At 39.8% G+C, this 23,477-nt stretch overlaps 1 protein-coding gene across 4 annotated transcripts in view; it reads right to left on the bottom strand.

Moving 5' to 3' along the window:
* Positions 1 to 23,477, bottom strand: part of LOC120092051 (WW domain-containing protein) — an 85,059-nt gene that overhangs the window by 23,811 nt on the left and 37,771 nt on the right. For 2 of the 4 annotated variants that reach the window (XM_090307452.1, XM_090307453.1), the window contains 4 exons: positions 13,430 to 13,513; positions 13,212 to 13,366; positions 12,804 to 12,863; positions 1,602 to 1,761 (listed from right to left, as the gene is read on the bottom strand). In XM_090307452.1, coding sequence (XP_090163578.1) covers positions 1,602 to 1,761; positions 12,804 to 12,863; positions 13,212 to 13,366; positions 13,430 to 13,513 — 459 coding nt within the window. The remainder of the gene's footprint in view (positions 1 to 1,601; positions 1,762 to 12,803; positions 12,864 to 13,211; positions 13,367 to 13,429; positions 13,514 to 23,477) is intronic. The other 2 variants (XM_039050244.2, XM_090307454.1) reach the window with 1 other exon arrangement.

Genomic DNA, 23,477 nt, shown 5'->3' with positions numbered 1-23,477 from the left:
GACGGCAGCCTGAATTGTGGCGGTTGTTGACGCTTCTGCCATTGTTCCATCTTCTACCAATGTTGCTGATTGAATTTCTTCAATGTGACCTATGGTTTCGTCACCTTGCTCTGATACTATATTAAAAGATAAGAAAAGAAGATGTAGACAAGGTTTACGTGGAAAACCCTAAGCCAGGGAGATATAAAAAGTTTATTAATTTTTGTCATACTTACAAAGCACCTAAACCCAGATATAAAAAGATCTGGCAGAAACCTAAAAATAGTAGAAGCACGTAAAAGACTAAAACACCCTTAGGGCACACACTCCTTATTTCAACAAATAGAAATATGATTTTGAGAATCTCCATCAGTTTTGCATAAACAGCATCAGTTTGGAGAGATTGCTTACCATGAACATCTTCTCTGAAGCCTATCACATGTGCTTGAGCATCTATAACTTAGTTCCCAGAAATGGAATTTATCTTTTTTGGGTATTTCTCCTTCAAATATTATTGTATGGATCACAAGTTTGAGTAGGTGTTCCAGCCGTGAGAATAGTCAGCAAGGACTTCTTAGAGAAAGAGCCATCTTTGTCAAAGTTTTCATAACCATCTATCTTGTTCTGTGAAGGTTTGATTTTTAGGGACTTGCTACAGAAAAATGCTCCACTCCTGGATTTCTGAATCTTTGGAATTTCTTCTGAAGTTTAACACCCACAACAAATTTTCCTTGTCATGAACTTCAGCTACAGTATCTTATTTTGGATTTGATAAGTTGTGTATCAGGGGAAACCTGGTGCAAAACAGATCGTTTCAAACACATAAATCATGCCAAAAAATGTAGATTCACCATTTCCAACCTTGCAAGTGATATTTTGATCAACAAACTCTTGATTCTGTATGATGAATTTCTAGGGGCTTTTACGACTTTAATCAGTGCACTTGATTTAAGGTTGAAATGTGATGAGCCAAACTTCAGATTGATAACTTTCCTCCATAAGGCATCCTTTTCCTTGGCAAATCTCCAAACCCATTTGGCTAGAAGAGCTCTATTTCAATATGATATCAGTATTACATTTACTGCACTTCCAACCAACTTGTCTTTTCCCCTATCTAACCAACAACCTGTGATTGTAAACTCAAGACTCCTGTCTGAAGATAGCAAATCCAACTTGAGTGCACATCAAACAAACGGAAGTCACTCAAGATCAGATTCCAAATATACATCACCTGAGGGTCCAGTTTTAAACAATTCAGATCGAATGTAGAGATTTCAATATTTATGCATTCATTTAACGAACTTACTGAAATTTCCTGATAGCTGCGTTACAACAATTCCACACTAGAAACTTGGAACTGAAGGCCACTTTCTCAAGTCTAAACCTTATAGATATATAATTCCTATTTTTAGGGGAAACCAGAAATGTATACATGCACTGAGAAAAGGTATGGTAAAGATGAAACGAAAAGGATTATGGTGTCGTAATTCCTCTAGATTTCTCATCTTTTTCTTAGATCTCAAGGACACATCCTATAGAACAAATTTCTTATCTTTTCTCCTCCAAGTTATGCATGGAAGGAGGTATATCAGCATCATGAATACATTAAATCTCTCACCAACCTGTTGCTTGATCGAGTGCCTCCATCCAATCTTCTGGAAGGGATTCGGCTGATGAAAGTTGCGTATCAGAAGAAGATTCAGAGGGCCTTTCCCATTGACTCTTCCCACTACTTTCATTATAATAATATGACACACCACTGCCAGGGTCTTTAGCCTCCACCTATGCAGTAGAAACATACAAGTATATAAAAAGGAGGCCTAAGGACAAACTTCCAAAAAAAAAAAAAAGAAAAAAAATTCCAACACATCATATTTTATTGAAACTTCTTAGAAACACAAAGAACTATCCCCTTTAGACCACTCTGATGCTATTTTATGGAGTTGGTTCTGTCTACAACTTTGTATGGGTGCAAAACTAAGCATCGTTTTAAGCATTTTTGTCTTTCTTATCTTATTTCCAATTGGAAATCTCTATTCTAATCACGTTTAGGTGCTCTGGGATTTCACCTTATTTTATTTATTCAATGAAATGTTTCTTATCCTAAAAACAAAATGGAGAAAAAAAAAGACCAGTCAATACTTCTAGTCACATTTTTTTTTTTTTTTTTGGGGGTAAAACATACTTTTGATCCCAAGATACTTAGTTCCTGTTTGGTCAATGGGTTTTTAAAGCTAATATTTTTGTCCACAATATTTGAATTTAGCTTGTATTTGGTCCTTTAGGTTTCAAAAGCAACATATTTGATTTCAATGTTTAAATTTGATTTAATTGGTCCTCGAGATTTGAAATAGGTTCCTAATTGGTCCCTGTTATAATTCTATAGATAGGGTTTTCCATTCTTGTAAATATTTTGTGATATTTTTCTTTTCAATGCTTTGTACACTTGTATATATTCATATCTTTGGTGAATGAATAGAGCATTCTGATTCTTTCTCAAACATAAGAGTTTTACATGGTATCAGAGCACTCTAAACAAACTTAGAGTTTTGTGAACCTTAGGGTTTGAGAATTTAAAACCCGTTTGTGATACGTTTAGGGTTTTGTAGAGAGGTGAGTTTACACTTTTGCTTATAGTCACCGTCTTCGGTTCGTTCGCTGTCGGTCATCAGCCGCCGTCGCCGCCGGAAAAAAAAAAAAAACAAAACAAAAAAACCCTGAATGAACTGACCTTCTCTTCTGCATTTCAAAGCTTTCAATCACCTGACTAAATTTAACCAAGCTCGTGGGCTCTGCTTTAATCCATACAAGGATTTACGAAGGCAACACACCATTCCATTCTCCCCCTGAGCGACAAATCCTGGTGGTTGCTCCATACACACCTCTTCTTGAAGATCACCATAAAGAAATGCATTTTTAATATCAAGTTGATGTAAAGGCCAACGATTGATTGAAGCTAATGAAATAAACAACCTCACAGATGCCATTTTTACTACAGGAGAAAAAGTATCAGCATAGTCAACGCCATAAGTTTGTGTGTAGCCTTTCACTACGAGGCGCGCTTTTAACCGAGCAACAGAACCATCAGGATGCCATCTGACCAGTCCAACAAGGAGCCCAGCCGCCGATCTACAAAACCCCAAAGTCCGGTTGCCATCTGACCAGCGTGTGAGGCTCACGCGCCGATTGTTCCATCTTGTTGTCCGTCCACGCGCCGGCACATGTAGGCGCGTGCGCCGTCGTTTTTTTGTTCGTTTTCTGTGGGTTTCTTCAGTGTGGTTGACTCTTCTTGGTGGTGTGTTTGTTTGGGATATATAGATATTCTCACTACTTGTAAAGACATCTCTTCGGTAAATTAGGATTTGATTCTCTGCTGTCCGGTGTCTATTTTTTTTTAGGTAATGGCTGATAAGAAACCAGTAGTCATGTCAGTTTGCTAAATTTCATCGTTTGAGTTTGTATCCTCGAGTCAATAAACAAGTTAATGCTCCTTTTGAATTAGTCCATTCTGATGTTTGGGGTCCATGTCCTGTTGAGTCCAAAGGAGGGTTTAGGTATTTTGTTACTATTGAAATAGGGAAAGAAGACGACACAAGGAGTTTACGTGGAAAACCCTAATTCAGGGAAGAAAAACCACGGTAGAAAAGAACTTATTATTTTTATGTCTTGTTTACAATAGACCCAACCTTAGATATAAATAGAATAATGTGAAACCCTAATTTAGCAAATATAGTAAAAAGACAAAAATGCCCTTAGGGCTAATTTAACGTATTTCAACACTCCCCTTCAAGTTGGGGCATAGATATCGGCAAGACCCAACTTGCTAATACAAGCTTCAAACGTCTGTCTCGATAACCCTTTCGTAAAAACATCGGCAATCTGTTGGACTGAAGGTACATAGAGAATACAAATAGCTCCGCGGTCTAACTTTTCTTTAATAAAGTGCCTATCAATTTCAACATGTTTGGTTCTATCATGTTGTACGGGATTATTCGCAATACTGATGGCAGTCTTATTATCACAATACAGCTTCATAGGCCCAGGACTACTCTCGTGAAGATCAGATAAAACCTTCTGCAACCAGATTTCTTCACACACTCCCAGATTCATAGCTCTATACTCTGCCTCAGCACTACTTCTGGCCACTACACCCTGTTTTTTATTCCGCCAAGTTACCAAATTTTCCCATACAAAGGTACAGTACCCTGAGGTTGACCTTCTATCAGTCATAGATCCGGCCCAATCTGAGTCCGTATATGCCTCGATGCTTCGTGTGTCATGTTTCCTGAATACCAAGCCCTTCCCAGGGGTGGACTTTAAATATCTCAAAATTCGAGTCAGCTTCCATGTGCTCCTCATATGGACTCTGCATGAACTGACTTACTACACTCACAGCATAGGAGATGTCGGGTCTAGTATGAGACAAGTAAATCAGTTTTCCTACTAGGCGTTGATACCTCTCCTTATTCACAGGAACTCCTTCCGAAACACTTTTCAGTTTGCTATTGACCTCAATAGGAGTGTCAATAGGTTTGCATCCGGTCATTCCTGTTTCTTTTAACAAGTCCATAGTGTACTTCCGCTGAGAAACAGATATTCCTGCTTTTGATCTTGCCACTTCCATCCCTAGAAAATACCTTAAACTACCAAGATCCTTAATTTCAAATTCACTTGCCATCCTTTGTTTTAGCTTAGCAATTTCTGCCGTATCATCCCCTGATAGGATGATGTCATCAACATACACTACCAACACAGCAATCTTTCCTAAGGGTGGTTTTTTGGTAAACAAAGTATGATCAGAATGCCCCTGAACAAACCCTTGGGACTTAACAAACACGGTGAACCTGTCAAACCACGCCCTAGGAGACTACTTCAACCCATATAAAGACTTCCTAAGTTTGCAAACATGATTCCCAAACTTAGCTTCAAAACCTGGAGGTGGACTCATATAAACTTCCTCTTCCAACTCACCATTTAGGAATGCGTTCTTTACATCTAGTTGATATAGGGGCCAATCTTTATTCACGGCGACAGACAGAAGAACACAAATCGTGTTTAACTTAGCCACTGGGGAAAAAGTTTCTGAATAATCAATTTCATACGTCTGAGTGAATCCTTTAGCAACTAACCTGGCTTTATACCTCTCAAGTGTTCCGTCAGACTTATACTTCACTGTGAACACCCATTTGCAACCAACTGTTTTGTGACCTCTAGGGAGAGCTACTAACTCCCAAGTCTTATTTGCCTCAAGAGCTCTCATTTCCTCCATTACTGCTGCTTTCCATTCGGGAACTTCCATGGCCGCATGTACACTGGTAGGTATTGTTAGAGCATCTAGCTGAGTAGTAAAAGCCTTAAACACAGGAGATAAGTTACTATAGGTCAGAAAGCTATGCAAAGGGTATTTTGTACATGACCTGGTTCCCTTTCTCAGAGCAATTGGCATATCCAGAGTGGTATCATAGTTGTCAGTTTTCGTCTGTCTCTCTTCAGTATCGAACGTTTGAGACAATTCTGCATCCTCTTGAGGATCTTTCAACATCTCATCCCTTCCTGAAATTTCAACCTTCTCTGAGCTCATTTCGTCATTTTCCATGTTCCCAGACTTTTCTTCAAGACTCTCCTTTGAAACAACGGAATCTTGAACTTGTGTTGGTTCTGACGCTTGGACACTTTCCGATGGAACACCAGAGGTTTCCTGAATTTCCTTTCTGAGATTCCTCCTATAATATGTTATCCAGGGCACTTGTTTAGTAGGAAAACCGACACGGGAACAACAGGAGCAGAATTAGGTTCAAGACTAGGTAGACTAGGTCCAGGAATATTGGGACTAAGCTCAGGTTCAGGAATATTCGGACTAGGCTCAAGGTTGAGGCTAATGGGTATGGAGTACGTGGAATTGTTAGTCTCTTCATTCGTGGTCTCCCCCTGAAGATGACTAACGGGAAAGAACGGTTTGTCTTCAAAGAACGTGACATCCATAGTGACAAAATATTTTCTGGAAGATGGATGAAAGCATTTATAGCCTCGCTGATGAAGGGGATACCCGACAAACACACATGTTTTAGCTCGTGGAGCAAACTTAGTTCGGTGTGGACCATGAGTATGAACAAAGGCTGTACACCCAAACACACGAAGAGGAACCTCAGGAATAAGACGGGTAGACTGATAGGACTCTTTGAAGCACTCAAGAGGGGTTTGAAACTTTAGAACTCGTGAAGGCATTCTATTAATTAGATGAGCTGCGATAAGAATCGCATCTCCCCACAGGTACGAAGGAAGAGACGCTGGAATTATCAAGGAACGAGCAACTTCAATTAGATGGCGATTTTTTCGTTCAGCTACCCCATTTTGTTGTGGAGTATATGCACACAAGTTTTGATGGATGATCCCTTTTGACACTAGGAATTCCTGGAAGGTGTGGTTGACAAACTCACGACCATTGTCACTTCGGAGAATGGCGATCTTTGTGTTAAACTGTGTTAATACAGTGGTATAGAACTGTTTGAAGGTAGATAAAACCTCGGACTTATCAGCAAGGAGATATACCCATGTAAGTCGGGTATGGTCATCAATGAAAGTTACAAACCACCGTTTACCAGACAGGGTAGCGATGCTCGAGGGACCCCAAACATCACTGTGGACCAGGTGGAAAGGTTGGGTAGGCTTATAGGGCTGAGAAACAAATGACACGCGAGGTTGTTTAGCACGTATACAGACATCACAAGATAATGAAGAAACATTCACATTATGGAATAAATGAGGAAACAAATACCGCATATATTGAAAACTAGGATGTCCAAGACGAAAATGCCACAATAAATAATCTGTTTCAGATATAGCAAACCAAGATAAAAGACTAGTCCTAAACAAGCTTCTGGAGGAAGCATCTGTAGAAAGGAAATATAGGCCTCTGTCATATCGGGCAGTGCCAATCGTCCTCCCGGAGCTCAAGTCCTGAAACAAAGCAGTATCTGGTGAGAAGACAACTCTACAGTTCAAATCTTTTGTTATTTTGCTTATTGATAATAAGTTGTAAGAAATTTTGGGCACATGTAAGACATTTTGCAGAGTTAATCCCTGAAATGGTGACAGTCTGCCTTTTCCAGCAACAGGAGCGAAGGACCCATCCGCAATTCGAATCCTCTCATTTCCAGCACTTGGATAGTATGAGAGAAACCGGTCGGATGAGCCAGTCAAGTGATCGGTTGCTCCTGAATCTAGAATCCATAACTCATTCCCCTCAGCAAGGAAACTAAAGGATTGAGGGTTACCTGATTGAGCAACTGTTCCGATTCCTACGGTACCTGAATCACCAGGATTAGTCACTGGAGGTTGTGTCTGAGGTTGTGCAGCCCCCTCAATTGATTCACCCACTAGAGCACGCCCAGATTTCGACTTGTCATTCGGAGGGCGACGTTTACCATTTGGAGGGCGACCATGCAATTTCCAGCACTGATCCTTCGTGTGCCACTGTTTTTTACAATGCTCACAAACTGGGGGTGTTTTACTATTCTGCTTGTCACCATCAGCTCCAACGGACTTCACCCCGAAGGCAGCTGACTTTATAGTGGTACCACTTGGCCCGTTCATTGCACTCGATCTATCTTCTTCCAATCTAACTTCTGAACATACCTCCATGAGAGACGGAATTGGTTTCTGCCCTAGTATTCTACTGCGAACTGTATCAAATTTGGGGTGTAGCCCGGCAAGAAAATCATACACACGCTCAACCTCTTCTATCTTGGAGTATTGAATTCCATCTTGTGGGCAGGTCCAGATGATTTCCCGACATAGATCCATTTCTTGCCATAACAATGACATCTTGCTGAAGTATGACGTTACATCCATGCTCCCTTGTTTGCATTCGTGAACCTGTTTACTTAGAGTATACAGGCGGGATGCGTTCTGACGCCTCGAATATAACCTTCGGACTGCATCCCAAATATCTCGGGCAGTGGCTGAATAGAGTAAGGGTTTCCCGATTTGTGGTTCCATACTACTAATTAACATTGAGCGGAGCAAAGAATCCTCTGCCTTCCAGACACGCTCTTGAGGATCCCCAGGATTCGGTCGTGGTATCTCTCCAGTTAAATATCCAAACTTATGGCGTCCCTCAAGAACCATTTTAATGGTTTGGGACCCAGAGAAGTAATTTTGCCCATTCAACTTCTCTCCCGTGATCATTCCTGCAGAATTTCCAATTGTTCCAGATAAAAGATTAGAAGTTGGAGTAGGAAACATTGATACCGGATTTTCTGAATACATCGGGGAAGAATCATGGCCATTCAATCGAGCTCCCAGGGCGACCATCTGTTGCTGAAGACTAGCTAATTGTTGTTGGAGTTCCCCATGAGATTCAGATCTGGAATTTTTCTGTCTAAATACCATGGGATTTTCTTCAATGGACTCACCCATTCGAAACTGGGGCTGAACTGGATATACATGAGGAAGAGGCTGTCCACCATGATACTGTGAAGAAGCTACTGCTGGAAGTCCACCAGCAGCAAAGTTCGGCAACCCGTGACCGGCGCTGCTCCCAGACGGCTGTGATGGTGGGTAACAGATGAACGGCTCGGCGATCTGCTGCGAAGCGGAAGAAATTGCGCCGATCTGACCCGACCCGGCAGCTGGAGCAAGCCCATGACCGTCTGGTGTAGATCCAATTCTGTGCGACGCCGAGATACCTACCGGCTGTAGATCGATCGTGTGCGCCGGCTGGAGAACGTGCGAGGCTGAGACGGTTGTGTGCGAAGTTGAGGGTCCGATCGGTTGTGACCCGATCTCGTGTGCCGGCTGGAAGGCGTGACCTTCCACCACCACCTGCTGTTCGGCTGGAAGGATCCGATCGATGGTGTTCATGTGGAACGGCTGAGACTGGAAGTTAATCAGCGCGCCAGCTGGAGCAATCCCACCACCTGCTGTTCGGCTCGCCAGCTGGATCTGTTCGGCTGAGCCACCTGGGATGATGGTTCGGAGATAGCGGTCAACCGCTGCTTGAATCACAGCCTCATTATTCAGCGTACCTTCACCTATCAAGTTTGATGACTGAGTTTCTTCTACCGGGGCTAGGGTTTCATCACCTTGCTCTGATACCATATTGAAATAGGGAAAGAAGACGACACAAGGAGTTTACGTGGAAAACCCTAATTCAAGGAAGAAAAACCACGGTAGAAAAGAACTTATTATTTTTATGTCTTGTTTACAATAGACCCAACCTTAGATATAAATAGAATAATGTGAAACCCTAATTTAGCAAATATAGTAAAAAGACAAAAATGCTCTTAGGGCTAATTTAACGTATTTCAACAGTTACATTTGTCGATGACTATTCTCGTGTTACGTGGTTATATTTAATGAAAAGTCGTTCTGAGTTACTTTCTCATTTTCGTAACTTCCATGCTGAAATTCAAACTCAGTTAGTGGTGCTCTTCAAATCCTACGGAGTGATAATGCTAAGGAATATTTCTCTCATACACTCAAGTCTTATTTAGATGCCCATGGCATTCTTCATCAATCTTCTTGTGTCAATACTCGATCTCAAAATGGGGTTGCAGAACGAAAGAATCGTCATCTCCTTGAGACAACCAGAGCTTTGATGTTTCAGATGCATGTTCCAAAATCCTTTTAGGCTGATGTTGTTTCCACGGCTTGTTTCTTGATAAATCGCATGCCCTCTTCCATTCTTAAGGGTGAGATACCTTTTCGTACTTTATGCCCCAAGCAACATTTGTTTCCCATTCCACCTAAAATATTTGGTTGTACCTACTTTGTTCGGGATGTTCGACCTCAGCATATCAAGCTGGATCCAAAGTCCTTAAAATGTATTTTCCTTGGTTATTTCCATGTCCAAAAGGGGTATCGGTGTTATTGTCCTAGTCTAAATAAATATTTCGTCTCTCCTGATATCACGTTTTTTTAACATACCCCATTTTTTTCATCACCATCTTACTCTTCGAATAAGAGTCGGGGGGAGCATTAGGAATTAGAGGATGATTTCCTTGTCTACACAGTTATTTCTCCCTCCGATCCTCTTCCTGATTCATCTCTACCTGTGGCTACATCTACTCTTCCACCCACCATTAAGGTCTATACTCCACGACAACCTCCTTCGGTTCCAAGCCCTGTACCAAAGTCTTCTTCATCATTGGATCCAGAAACGAGTGATTCATTGCTCTTTGTAAAGGTAAACGTACATGTGCTCATCCTATTTCTTTTTTTTTTTTTCATATAGCCATTTGTCGCCTTCCACATGTTCATTCATTGCATCCTTAGAGTCTGTATCCATCCCGAAAACTGTTCATGAGGCTTTGTCTCATCCTGGTTGGTGTGCCGCAATGGTGGAGGAGATGACTGTCTTAGATGATAATTGTACTTGGGATTTAATTTCTCTCCTTGCAGGAAAGAAGGCTATCGGTTGCAAATGGGTGTTTGCAGTTAAAGTCAATCCTGATGGTTCTGTTGCTCGGTTAAAAGCGCGCCTCGTAGCGAAAAGCTACGCACAAACTTATGGCGTTGACTATGCTGATACTTTTTTTCCTACAGTAAAAATGGCATCTGTGAGGTTGTTTATTTCATTAGCTTCAATCAATCGTTGGCCTTTACATTAACTTGATATTAAAAATGCATTTCTTTATGGTGATCTTTAAGAAGAGGTGTATATGGAACAACCACCAGGGTTTGTTGCTCAAGGGGAGAATGGAACGGTGTGTCGCCTTCGTAAATCCTTGTATGGATTAAAGCAGACCCACGAGCTTGGTTTGGTAAATTTAATCAGGTGATTGAAAGCTTTGGAATGCGGAAGAGCAGGTCAGATCATTCGGTCTTTTTTAAGAGATCTGAGGGTGGTGTCATCTTGTTAGTCATATATGTGGATGATATTGTGATTACTGGTGATGATGCTTTAGGTATTTAGTCTCTAAAGACCTTTCTTCATAGTCAATTCCATACAAAAGATTTGGGCATGTTGAAATACTTCTTAGGAATTGAGGTAATAAGAAGCAAGAAAAGAATTCTATTATCACAGAAAAAAATATGTACTTAATTTGTTGACTGAAACAGGAAAGCTAGGGGCTAAGCCATGTAGTACCCCAATGATGCCAAACTTACAGCTCACAAAAGATGGAGAATTGCTAAAAGATCCTGAAAGATATAGGAGGTTAGTGAGAAAACTTAATTACCTTACAGTGACTCGACCCGACATAGCCTATTCAGTAAGTATTGTGAGTCAGTACATGTCATGTCCTACAGCTGATCATTGAGCTGCATTGGAACAGATTATTTGTTATTTGAAGGCTACTCCCAGGTGTGGTTTATTATATAAGGATTATGGTCATACTAATATTGAATGTTTCTCAGACGCCGATTGGGCAGGATCTAAAGAAGACAGAAGATCAACATCAGGGTATTGTGTTTTATTTTTTTTTTTTTGTGGTAATTTGATTTCTTGGAAGAATAAGAAGAAAAATGTGGTGTCACATTCAAGTACAGAATCAGAATATAGAGCAATGGCACAATCTGTGTGTGAATTGATTTGGATTTATGAACTTCTTGTTGAGTTCGGATTTATGAACTTCTTGTTGAGTTGGGATTTGAAATCACCACACCGACAAAGTTGTGGTGTGATAATCAAGCAGCACTTCATATTGCGTCTAATCCAGTATTTCATGAAAGGACTAAACATATTGAAGTTGATTACCATTTTGTACGTGAGAAAATTCAACAAGGGTTGGTATCTACAAGATATGTGAAGACTAAAGAACAATTAGGAGATATCTTCACGAAAGCATTGGATGGAAGACGTATAGATTATCTAGTGTAACAAGTTGGGCATGATTAACATATATGCTCCAACTTGAGGGGGAGTGTTATAATTCTATAGTTAGGGTTTTCCATTCTTGTAAATATTTTGTGATATTTTCCTTTTCTATGCTTTGTACACTTGTATATATTCATATCTTTGGTGAATGAATAGAGCATTCTGATTCTTTCTCAAACCTAAGAGTTTTACAGTCCCTAAGTAGAGTTGTCCGCTAGTTGATATAACAGAATGATATCATTTCAATTACATTATGTTGACTAGATATTGCTAGAATCATTTTTTTATTTCTTATTTTCTATACTTAGGCATTAGGAACTAACTTCAAACTTTAGGGACAAACTAGGAATCAAATTTAGATCTCAAAAACTAGACGCGTCGCTTTTAAAACCTCAAGGATCAAATAAAAACTAAATTCAAATCTTAAAAACTAAAAGTATTAGTTTTGAAAACTCAAGAATCAAACTGAATTAAGTTCAAATTTGAGGGACCAAAAGTATATTTTACCCTTAATTTTTATTTTTCTTTTTTTTTATCAAAAAAGGTACACTATTCCCTCTGGAGTTGATAATGTATCTGCTGCCCAAAATCCTAAGGTTACCTACAACCTTATATTATACAAAGAATTACAAAAAGTAAAACCCCCAAAGTCCCTAAGATGGTAATGGCCACTTCAACTCCATAATAAAGTCCCCCAGACGCTAGGTATACTCACTCACACTTGGGAAACCGACCTTCCGTATTTATTCTGTCTGTCAAAACTCATTCACTTCACAAACTTAACTGTTTTAGCAAACACCACCCTAGTAATATATAAATGTATGATACATTATAACTAAGTAGATTTAGTTTATTTTTTGATCATGTACGTCATAGGGAAAAATGGTTTAACGAACATTAACCAATAGAGTAATAAATAAGTTGCAATAGGCAATTCTAACATAAGTTTGGATAGTCAAAGAGAACACTGCATAAAATAGGTAAAGAAATTGCAAACAGTACACACCCATCCATGAGGCAGCTTTTCTCCTTGCAACGTTTGATTTGAAATAGCATCAGAACTTGTCTGTTATTTAAAGTTCGGTTATTGTTCTCATAAATTATTAAGAGAGAAGCAATTGAATAAAGAATATGAGAAGGACCATTGAACTATCATTGCTATCAGAAGTACACAAAGTCTAGAAATCCCAAACATGATCCAAAAGATTACTCATAAATCTGAACGAAATTTAGGTGCATAAGCTTTTCTTTGTAAATCTTCTTTTTAAAGATAAGAAAAGGGAAAAAAATTTATTAAAGTATTTCCTCATCAGGGGGAAGGGTAAATATTGGTTTAACGGGGTCAAATTGGTCTGTGGCTATTTAATAAGACTGTCAAGGTGTGTTTTAGGAAGTTTGGCACATCAGTCCTTACAGAATTGCTGTGTTCTGCCTCTTCTTTAAGAATACCCCTAGCTCTTAGCTTCTGCTTGAGGTACTCGGGCAATGCTTTGACAGCCGAACTTTGTTCTGTTTCCCTAACCTGTCCCTGGATTTTCTGGCCAATCGTGTTATTTCCTGAAAGCAGGACTATAATGAAATGAACCGATTGGAGGTCAACATCAAAATCAAGCAAATGGAAAAGGTTTTTACCAATGGCAACAACTCCAGGCTTTGAAGCACCATAGAAAGCACATCCACCAGGGACGCCATATCCATTTCCAATTTCCAAGTTCCCTGACATGACAATAAAATGTCATTCTCCATGAAAGGGAAAAAGAATATTATATGTTTGAGTTTGTTGGTATCTTCAATATGAAATAACAATCTATCACGGTATCATTCAGAGAAGAATCGTCACATATCTGCCTATTTTATTAATTATTTCAAACTGGTCTCTGAACTACGAAAAAATTGATGTGGAAGGCCATAAAATATTTTGTTTTAGATATATGAAAATTTGTTTGATATTATTGAAATTACATAAAAAAGCCAAGGGAACTAAAAAGAAAAAGGTATCCACTTGCCGTTTATAGTAGTTGAAGTATAATTATAATTACAAGGAAGTTACACAAGAACAAGAATAAGAGCTGCAAGCCACAAAAACAAAAGGTCAAAAGCAAAAACAAGTGAAATCCCAATTTGCATTAAACAATATAATGGGAATATATTGTCTTCTTCCCTTTCCTCTCTCAAAAACCTCATCAATGTCGCCAACCAAACCCTTCAATCTCTCTCCAATATAATGGAAATATATTGAACAAGAGAAGTTGCAACCCAAGAGGAGGAATTCAAACACGCAGCATTGCAATCATTTTTCCAACTGTATCCATCTGTCCTAAAAACGTTTCATGTTACACTTAAGCAAATTGTTACACAAGGTCAATAGTTCAACATGAGAGTGGGGGATTCAAACTTTTGACATTGAGGTCGATATGCATTTTCTATGTCAATTGATTGTGCTCATGTTGGCTTGTTACAGAAGGTGTACAAGAAGTTGACCTACCATACAACTCTCCCATGATTGAAAGAGAAAGCCAGTTACAAAGAACTGATTTAACTCGGTGCTGTTGAGGCAACCCCGAGCAGCACCTAAGGCAAGAGGCGATGCGCTTGAGGGCCTTTGCACCTTGTATGCAGCTGGGGAAAGCGACTTTTTTAAAGCAATTTCAATCATGTGCTCACCCTGCTACGCCTTTGGTCGTCTTGCTTAGTCCAAGGCATGCGCCTGATTAAAATAACATATTGTTCTTTTTTATTTTCTTTTTTCAACAAATATGCTTATAACGTTATAACCCACCATCTAAGCCCACAGAAAAAGGCCCAACAAAGGCATGCACCCTAAATATTTTTTATTCAGCCTTAGATTTAGGTGAGGATGATGCTGATTTTGACATTTGATGATTGTAAAAAGTATTTTTTTCTCTTATTTCCCATAGAAAGAAAAGGTTTTCTTAAATAGAAGAAATACCCTTTTTTTTAAAAAGGAAACGGTTCATTATATTAATAAATAGAGAAGAGCTAAGGCTCATAATACAAGAGAGTTATACAATGAGCAAAACAGGAATACAAGTGCTTCTATAAGGATCAGAAGGTGCACCCGGACGTCTCAACTAGGTTGACACTCCCTTAGCACCCTCATCACTTCCAAATCAAACCCATAACTGGGAAAGACAATAACAAGATTACAAAATGAGGGAACAATAACCGTAGTACGATCGAAAATAAAGATCTAAAAACAGAACCAACACAGTGGCCTAAAACTTATGGAAATAAATAAAAAGTTTAAAGTAAATGTGTGTGTGTGTGTGGGGGGGGGGGTTTGAAGATGAAGGCCCCCCAGTTGAGATTGAAATATGAAAGACTATAGGCAAGGAAGGGATCGGAGAGGAGGCTTGACGGCGGGCGGCTTCAAAACGGTCTTGGCATCTAATAGCTTTGTTATGGAAAATCGTTTGATTTCTTTCAAACCAAAGGTCTGCCAAGAGGGCTTTTATTGCATTACACCATAGTAGACGTGTGGAGTTGTGGAGATTAGGGCCGGCTAGGAGTTGTAATACATTGCTTTTGAAATCATTGCACAAGATCCATGAAAAGTTGAAAAAACACAGCAGTTTTTTCCAGCACCAATCTGAATAAGGGCATGTAAAGAAGAGGTGAAGGGAGTCCTCACTGTGTTGGGGATAGAACAGACAAGCTGAGGGAGGATGCTGGTTGTTTTCTTTGAAGAACTTCAGCTACATTCAGCTGACCGAAAAGCATAATCCAAATGAGAATATTGACTCTTCTTGGACTCTTTGTTTTCCAAATAGCCGAGAAGATGGGCTTTTTCCAAAGGGGAGAAGGGTGTTAGGTGTACTTTAAGGGATTTAACGGTGTAGAGGCCAGTGGTTGAGATGGACCACACTCTTTTATCAAAAGAGTGAGGACTTCTACTTACAATTTCCTCCAACAAGACCTGGAAAGCCAACACTTCTTCATCTTTGAGCATCCTTCAGAAGGTGATGGACCAAGAAGCCATGCTACTATCCCAATGATTAGTAACTGAACCACTGGGAAGTATGGTGATTCTGAATAAGCTTGGATAAAGGGTGCTGAAAGGAGAAGATCCTTCCCAAGTGTCTAACCAGAATGCAATTTGGCTGCCATTACCAAGTTTGAAAGTGGCCAAAGAATCTACCTTAAGCCAAGTCTTTGAGATGCTAATCCATGGACTTTTCAAGCTTCTACCCCCTTTTCCTGCTGTATGCCGATCAAATGCATCTTTACCATGAATACTTCTTATAACTTTGCCCCAAAGAGAGTTTTCCTCGTTGAAAAATCTATGTCCCCATTTAGCAAGGAGTGCAATATTCATAGATTTGAAACCACCAAGGCCTAGACCACCATCTGCTATAGGTTTTTGAACCAATTCCCATTTAACCAAGTGATTTTGCTTGCTGCCCTTGTTGCCTTCCCTAAAGAAGCTTTGTATTATCCTTTCCAATTTAGATACTACTCCTTCAAGCATGAGGAAGATGGCCATGTAATGAATTGGAAGGTTTGAGAGGACTGAAGTGCATAGAATGGCTCTTTCTCCCCTAGAGAGATTAAATCTCTTCCATTTGTCAAGCTTAGCCTGCACTTTGTCTAGGACCGGCTGCCAAAAGGAGGCTCTTTTCGGGTAACCCCCTAGAGGCAACCCTAGGTAATAAAAAGGAAGATGGTCAGCCGAACAATTCAAAGATGTTGTTGTATTAAAGAGGTCACTGTCGTCCACATTGATGTCATAGAGGGCTGATTTATCCCAATTTACCTTTTGCCCTGAACACCATCCAAAGAACTCCACTGCATGTTTAAGTTTTAAAAGCATAGAACTGTCATATTTACAAAACAGTAAGGTATCATCCGCGAATTGGAGTATGGAGACTTGAACTTGCTCCTTGCCTACCATAAAACCTTCAATAATGCCGGATTGATTGAATCTGGAAATTAAAGCACTCAATACTTCACTGACTAGAAGATAAAGGAAAGGGGAGAGGGGATCACCTTGCCTTAGCCCTCTTGAAGCAACCACTCTTCCCTTTGGTCTCCCATTAATGAAGATCAAGTAAAGTGGGTTTTTTACACATCCCATGATCCATTCTATCCATTTCTGCCATTCTATCCATTTCTGATTGAAATCCTTGGATCTTAACACTTTTTCTAGAAAATCCCAATCGACTCGGTCAAATGCTTTTTCCATATCAAGTTTAAGGATCCATCCCTCCTTTTTTGCTCTACACTCTCCAACAGCTTCATTGGCTATAAGGATGGGATCCAAAAATTGTCTTCCTTCTATGAATGCACATTGGGAGGGAGCAATAATGTTGGGCATAATCCCTTTCAATCTCTCAGCTAGCACCTTAGCAATGACTTTGTATATTAAGGAGGTTAAGCTAATGGGTCTGTAATCACTGACCTTAATTGCTACTTTCTTCTTTTGAATCAAACATATGAAGTTCTCCTTTATGCAAGCATTGATCTTACCATTCTTGTAGAAGTCATCAAAGGTATCTTGGAAGCTTGACTTTAGAAGAGACCAAAATTTCAGCAAGAATTTTGAAGTGAAGCCGTCGAGGCCTGGAGCTTTGCTTTTGCCAAGGGCTTTTATAGCTGAGAAGATTTCTGTGGCTGAAAAATTAGTTTGCAAGAAAAGATTCTGATTCAAATTCACACAAGGCCAATCTAGGTTTATTGGAAGATGCCTCTGCCCTAGGGATTTTAGAAAAAGACTGCTGTAATAATTGATTATTAGGTTTTCAATTTCTGCAGTCGACTTTGTTGGCACTCCTTGCTCATCAACTAACTCATTTATAAAGTTTTTCCTCTTTTTTGCTGCTAAGAATCTATGGAAAAAACTTGTATTCTCATCTCCCTGCTTGAGCCAATTTAACTTGCTTTTCTGTAATAGGTTGATTTCTTCCAGCTTATATAAGGCCATAAGTTCTAATTTTGATGAAGCCCAAACTGCATAGTCACTGCTGGAAAGGGGGGAAATCTCAACAAGAGTGTCCCATTTTTCAATTTCTGCTAGCAGCCTCTCCTCTTTCTTTTTTAGTTCTTCCTTAAAGCTGTAATGCCACTTTTTTACTGCTGTTTTGACTTCTTTCAGCTTCTGATTTAGTACAAATCCAGCTCATCCATGCGTTTTACTGTCAAACCATGCTTTTTCTATGATTTGGATGCATTCTTTGTTGAGTAACCAGCTATTGCAAAACCTGAAAGGTGAGGGACCCCAGCTGAAAGAACTGGCCTCTAGTAAAATTGGGTAGTGATTTGAAAAAATTCGGGCTTGTCTATTGGTTCTAGAGTTTTCAAATAACTCATCCCATTCTTTTGATATAAAAAACTGGTCTAGTAAGGATCTTGAAACAGTGTTACCTTCCCTTGACCAAGTGAAGTTCCCATTACTCAACCGAATTTCCATGAGTTTTGCTTGCTCAATGAACTTATTAAATTTTCTCATACCTCTTGTACTTTGACCCAAGGGGAATCTCTCATGTGCCCATCTTGTGATATTAAAATCACCACCCATGCACCATGCCTCTTCACAGTAAGCTACCAAGGAAAGTAGTTCTTCCCACACAAATTTTCTTTCTTTGTAGTCAGTTGGCCCATAAACATTAGTGACCCAACAAATCTTTTTACAAATAGTGGTACATTTTATTGAAAGGGAGTAACCACCTTTAAGGGTTTCTAATACCGAAATCATATTTGTGTCCCACATTGTCAACAACCCGCCAGAAGCACCAAAAGATTCAACAAAATCTCATCCAACATCTTTGAAACTCCAAATAGATTTAATAAAACTTGCATCAAAATTTTCTTTTTTGGATTCTTGAATTAGCACTATTGAGGGGTTAATTTTCTTTAGGAATCGTTTAAGGGCCAGCCTTTTATTACTATCTTTGAGGCCTATTGTATTCCAGGACACTATCTTCATCTTTTTCGAAATCAGGGTTCAGGGCCAACTGAAATTCAATCCAGAATTAGGTTGCAATCAGTGATTATGCTTAATAGATGTGTTGGGAGGTCAGAAGAGGTTGATGGGGGGCGGGGTGGGCAGGGCTGAGAGCTTTTACCTCAGGAATAATGTCCTCCTCTGGTTGAAACAGAGTATTTAGGTCAACAAGCAAGGGTGCTTCTGTTTTTGACTCTTCTTGGTCTCCTAAATTGCTGATCCAATCAGTTTCCTCACTACTAATACTGAAAGAGGAGTCGAGAGGGCAATCCTTCTCTTTAATTACTGAAGCTTCTGAGGGAAAATTGGGAGTTCTTTTCAGGAATGGGCCCTCCGGATTGGGTGGGGGGAGAGAAATTTGACATTCTGACCTGGTAAAAAGAGGGTGTTCTGGAAATGAAGGTTCCTGGCTTCTTGGAGCTGACCAGACACTCATTTGGGGGTGAAGCCGAGGCTTTTGGAATATTCCTTCAGATATTTTCTTCTAATAAAATGTTTGGGAAAAGTCTTGAAGAGGCAAGAGGGGTGGCGTGCTCTGTGCAGCCGCTTATGGTTTGCTTTGCAGGGTTTAGGGGGTGGTTTAGTGCTAAAAGGAGGAGGATGCTTGTGGGACTCATAGGCAGAGGAATCGGCTGCTCTGTTAGAACAGAGGGGGGCGGTGTAAGAGGGGGAGTTGCTTGAGGGTAGTAATGGCAGAGGAAACGGGTGATCAGGTAGAGCAGGGAGGGGCAGGGGAGATGTGCTGAGGCAGGGGGCGGGAGAAGAAGAAGGTTTGAGGGTCGCTTGGGGTTCGGACATGGTTAAGGCATGCTCGGAAGAGGAAGAGGCTGAAGGGAGCACCACGTTGCAAGGGAGAAATTACTTTGTTTTCTTTTTTCTTTTTGGCGCGAGTGTCTTTTCAGATTCAATAAGTGAGAAGTCGGCTGGGAATCCCTTCTCTTTCTTCTTAATGGCAGCAAGCGGGTTAAAGTCGGGCTGTGGAACACGAGGGGCCTTAGTACTTACACTAGGTGCTTTAGCTGGTGATGCATTTAAGTCAGAGGACTTTTCGACTTCCTTTAGCTTAAAAAAATTCCTCTCGTAGGACTGCAGCTGCAAGGCAGGGGAGGGGGACTTTTCAACTTCCATCCTTGACAGATTTCCTTCGTCAAGGCTTAACGGACGGTTTAACTCCTCTTTCGACAATGAAGACTTTTGAAATTCTGAGTTATTACTGACTAAACCCAAAGGTGGTGGCTTTTCGACTTCCCCTGATTCTCCCCTATTGAATTTCGAAGTCTGTGGCTTGTGGAACTCCTTTTCTGCTTTTACGTTTGGACTTCTTGAGAACTTTGGCTTCGATTTGGTTGACAATAGGAAGGACCAATCGGATAAATCAATTAAATCAATTTGGGAAGTGGCATCTTCATCCTTCAGGGCTTCTTGTATTCGAATTAAATCTATTGGGTTCAAGAAGTCCTTAAACAGAACTTTAAAAGTAGTTTTGTAGACTGATGACAGCAAGTTATATCACCAAAATTTAAGTAAAAACTTCCACGAATTTCATCCTTAATTTCAATGGTGGCTGGCATGAATCCACATAGATTTTTCCTAACTTGAATTTTAGCTCCTAAACAGTTGATGAGATTAAGAGTTTCTGAAGCAATTACAGTTAGTCCACCAAAATAAGCCTCGATTGCCTTGAAGGTACTTCTACACCAATAATCTAGGGGAAGGTTTTTTTATTGCAATCCATCCCCCATAACCTTGCATTACTGAAGGCCTTCCATGACTAAAAGGGTTCCATTTTTCCAGTAGAAGATGAAAAGGGCCATACTTAATCCATTTGCCCTGTAATGGCACTTTTTCGGTGACGTCTCCTTGACTGAGTTTGATGAGAGCCTTGTCTGCAAACAGAGGGTTGATGACAACATTGGTGCCTAGACACATACTTAGTTCTTTGGCAATTTCCTTTCACCCATTTGATGCAAGAAGTCTTGAAATAATCCATAAATTACTAAAATCTTCAGGCAAAACATCACAATTCTTCTGCGTCCAGAAAGAGTGGTTACTCTGCTTCTTCGAGGGTCAAACAAGGGAGGGTGAAAAAGGAGAAACCAGGGGGAGCAGGGGTTTATAGGCTTCTAAAGGTTCGGGAGAGGAAATACCACAAGAGGGGAGAGTTGGACTGATACTACTGACCGGCCTCTGTTTAGGGGAGGGACAAAGTGAAGGAGAACTAACCTGGAAATCAAGGGGTGCTCTGAAATTTTGGATGCAGCCTTCGATCATATCCTTAAAATCTTGGCAACCTGCTTTTTCATTGTCAAACAGGATATGGATATTCTTTCTTCCTCCTATGATTGGCCAAACAGCACATTCTACAAACCATTTCTCCTTTGCACGAAATTTGGCCAACCTTATGAAGCTTTGATCAACTCTTTCCTTTAATAAGAGGAATTCAAAGGTGGAACCATATAGAAGTCTGCGAAAACTCTCAAAGAGCCAATTAGTTGAGGTTAAGGAGAGAAGAATGGACTATCCTTTCTTTAAATCTTTTAAAAGGAAGTCGTATCCTTCTTGCCCCATAAGGAAGGTGTGGTCAAGGATGCGGCAGGATTTAAAGGCCATGGCTGGAAACAGGGCAGAAACAGGGTACAAAAAAAGATCGGGAGGAGGGAAGGGGCCGGAGGGTGAGCGGAAGGGAGAGGGTGAGGGAGGCGGTCAAGGGGAAGGAAGGCAAGGGAGGACATGATGAGCTCCGGTGGGGTGGTCGGAAGGAGGGCGCGGGGGGAAGGAGAAAGGGAGGAGAGAGGGGAGAGCATTTTGTTACTTGATTAACAAACCTTGAGTTTCAATGCATCTTGTTTCGTCAATAGAAGAAATACCTATTAAAAATAAGGAAAATATGAATACAACAAATATATCCCAAAAAGCAATGAAAATATTAACAAGAAAGGAAATAATCAACACTCCCCCTCAAGTTGGTTTGAAGATATCATTCATAGTTAGCTTGTAAATCAGATTATTGAATTGCCACTTTGGGAGACCTTTAGTTAACACATCTGCAATTTGCTCTATTGTCGAAAGATAGCGAATGCATATTATTCCTTCACCAATCTTCTCCTTTATGAAGTGTTTATCAACTTCAATATGTTTCGTCCTATCATGAAGGACTAGATTGTGCACAATGGAAATTGCTACCTTGTTATCACAATAAATGCGCATAAGCATTGTCTGAGAGATTCTCAATTCTTCCAATAGTCTTCTTATCCATATACCCTCACAAATACTATGGGCTAATGCCCTAAATTCTGCATCTGCACTACTTCTTGCAACCACACTCTGTTTTTTACTTCTCCAAGTAACTAGATTTCCTCCAACAAAGGAACAATAACCAGAAGTGGATCTTCTATTAGTCGTGTTGTTTGCCCACTCAGCATCAGTGTAAACTTTGACATGTAGGTGGTCATGCCTCTTAAACAATATATCTTTTCCAGGAGTACCTTTCAAATATCTTAGGATTCTATAAACTACATCAAAGTGAGCTGGTCCAGGAGCATGCATGAACTGACTTACCATAATAATTGCAAAAGTGATGTCAAGACGTGTGAAAGAGATATATGAGTCTCCCGATAAGTCTCTAGTACTTTTCTTTTTCTTCTCTCTTTTTCAGTTGCAGCTTCCAGTTTCAGGTTCTGCTTAATCGAAGTTTCTACTACCTTGCAGCCAAGTAAACTTGTCTCTTTCAGTAGACCAAGAATATACTTCCTTTGGTTGACAAGAATGCCACTTTTGGACCTAGCAAACTCCATGCCTAGGAAATACTTTAACGTTCCTAGGTCATTGATTTGGAAATCATTAGCTAGTTTTTCCTTCACGAAAGCCAGTTTTGTCTCATCATTACCTATAAGTATGATATCATCAACATACACTATCAAAACAACCACCTTGTCATTCCTGTATGTCTATAAAACATAGTATAATCAGCTTGACTTTAACTGAATCCATAACTTTTGACGCCTATTTTAAAACGTTCAAACCAGGCTTTAGGAGATTGTTTAAGGCCATATAATGCTTTTCTTTAACTTGCAAACTTTGTTAATCCCGAGATCCACCTCAAAACCCGGTGGCAAGTCCATAAATACCTCTTCTTCAAGATCCCCATTGAGAAAGGTATTCTTAACATTAGGTTGATAAAGAGGCCAATCAAAATTAACTGCAACAGATAGCAAAATTCTAATAGAATTAATTTTAACAACTGGAACAAATCTTTCTTGATAATCAACTCCATAGGTCTGAGTGAACCCCTTAGCAACCAATCTGACCTTGTATCTTTCAATACTACCATCAGCTTTACATTTTACAGTGAACACCCACTTGCATCCCACTGTTTTCTTATCTTTTGGTATGTCCCATGCACAATTTTATTTCAGCGCATTCATCTTTTCCATCATTGCTAATTTCTAATTCAAATCATTTAGGGCCTCATGTATATTCCTTGGAACAAACAGGTTAGTTATTTTGGATGTGAAAGCTTTATGATTGTCAAATAATCTATGATAAGAAAGACAATTTGCAATGGGATATTTGGTACATTTACTGGTACCTTTCCTATGGGCAATTGGAATATCAAGATTAGAGACATCTAGTAAAGAAGTATGCGAAGAACTTAGAGAACTATGAGAAGAACTGGGAGAATTATGGGAAGAAGAGTGTATGTTACCTGGATTTTCAAAA

This window comes from Benincasa hispida, chromosome 11 (genome assembly GCF_027475165.1).
Source record: "Benincasa hispida cultivar pf3 chromosome 11, pf3_genome.v1.1, whole genome shotgun sequence".
Classification (NCBI taxonomy): Eukaryota; Viridiplantae; Streptophyta; class Magnoliopsida; order Cucurbitales; family Cucurbitaceae; genus Benincasa; species Benincasa hispida.
Note: the sequence above shows the minus strand (reverse complement) of the source record. Positions and strands in the feature narration are given on the sequence as shown.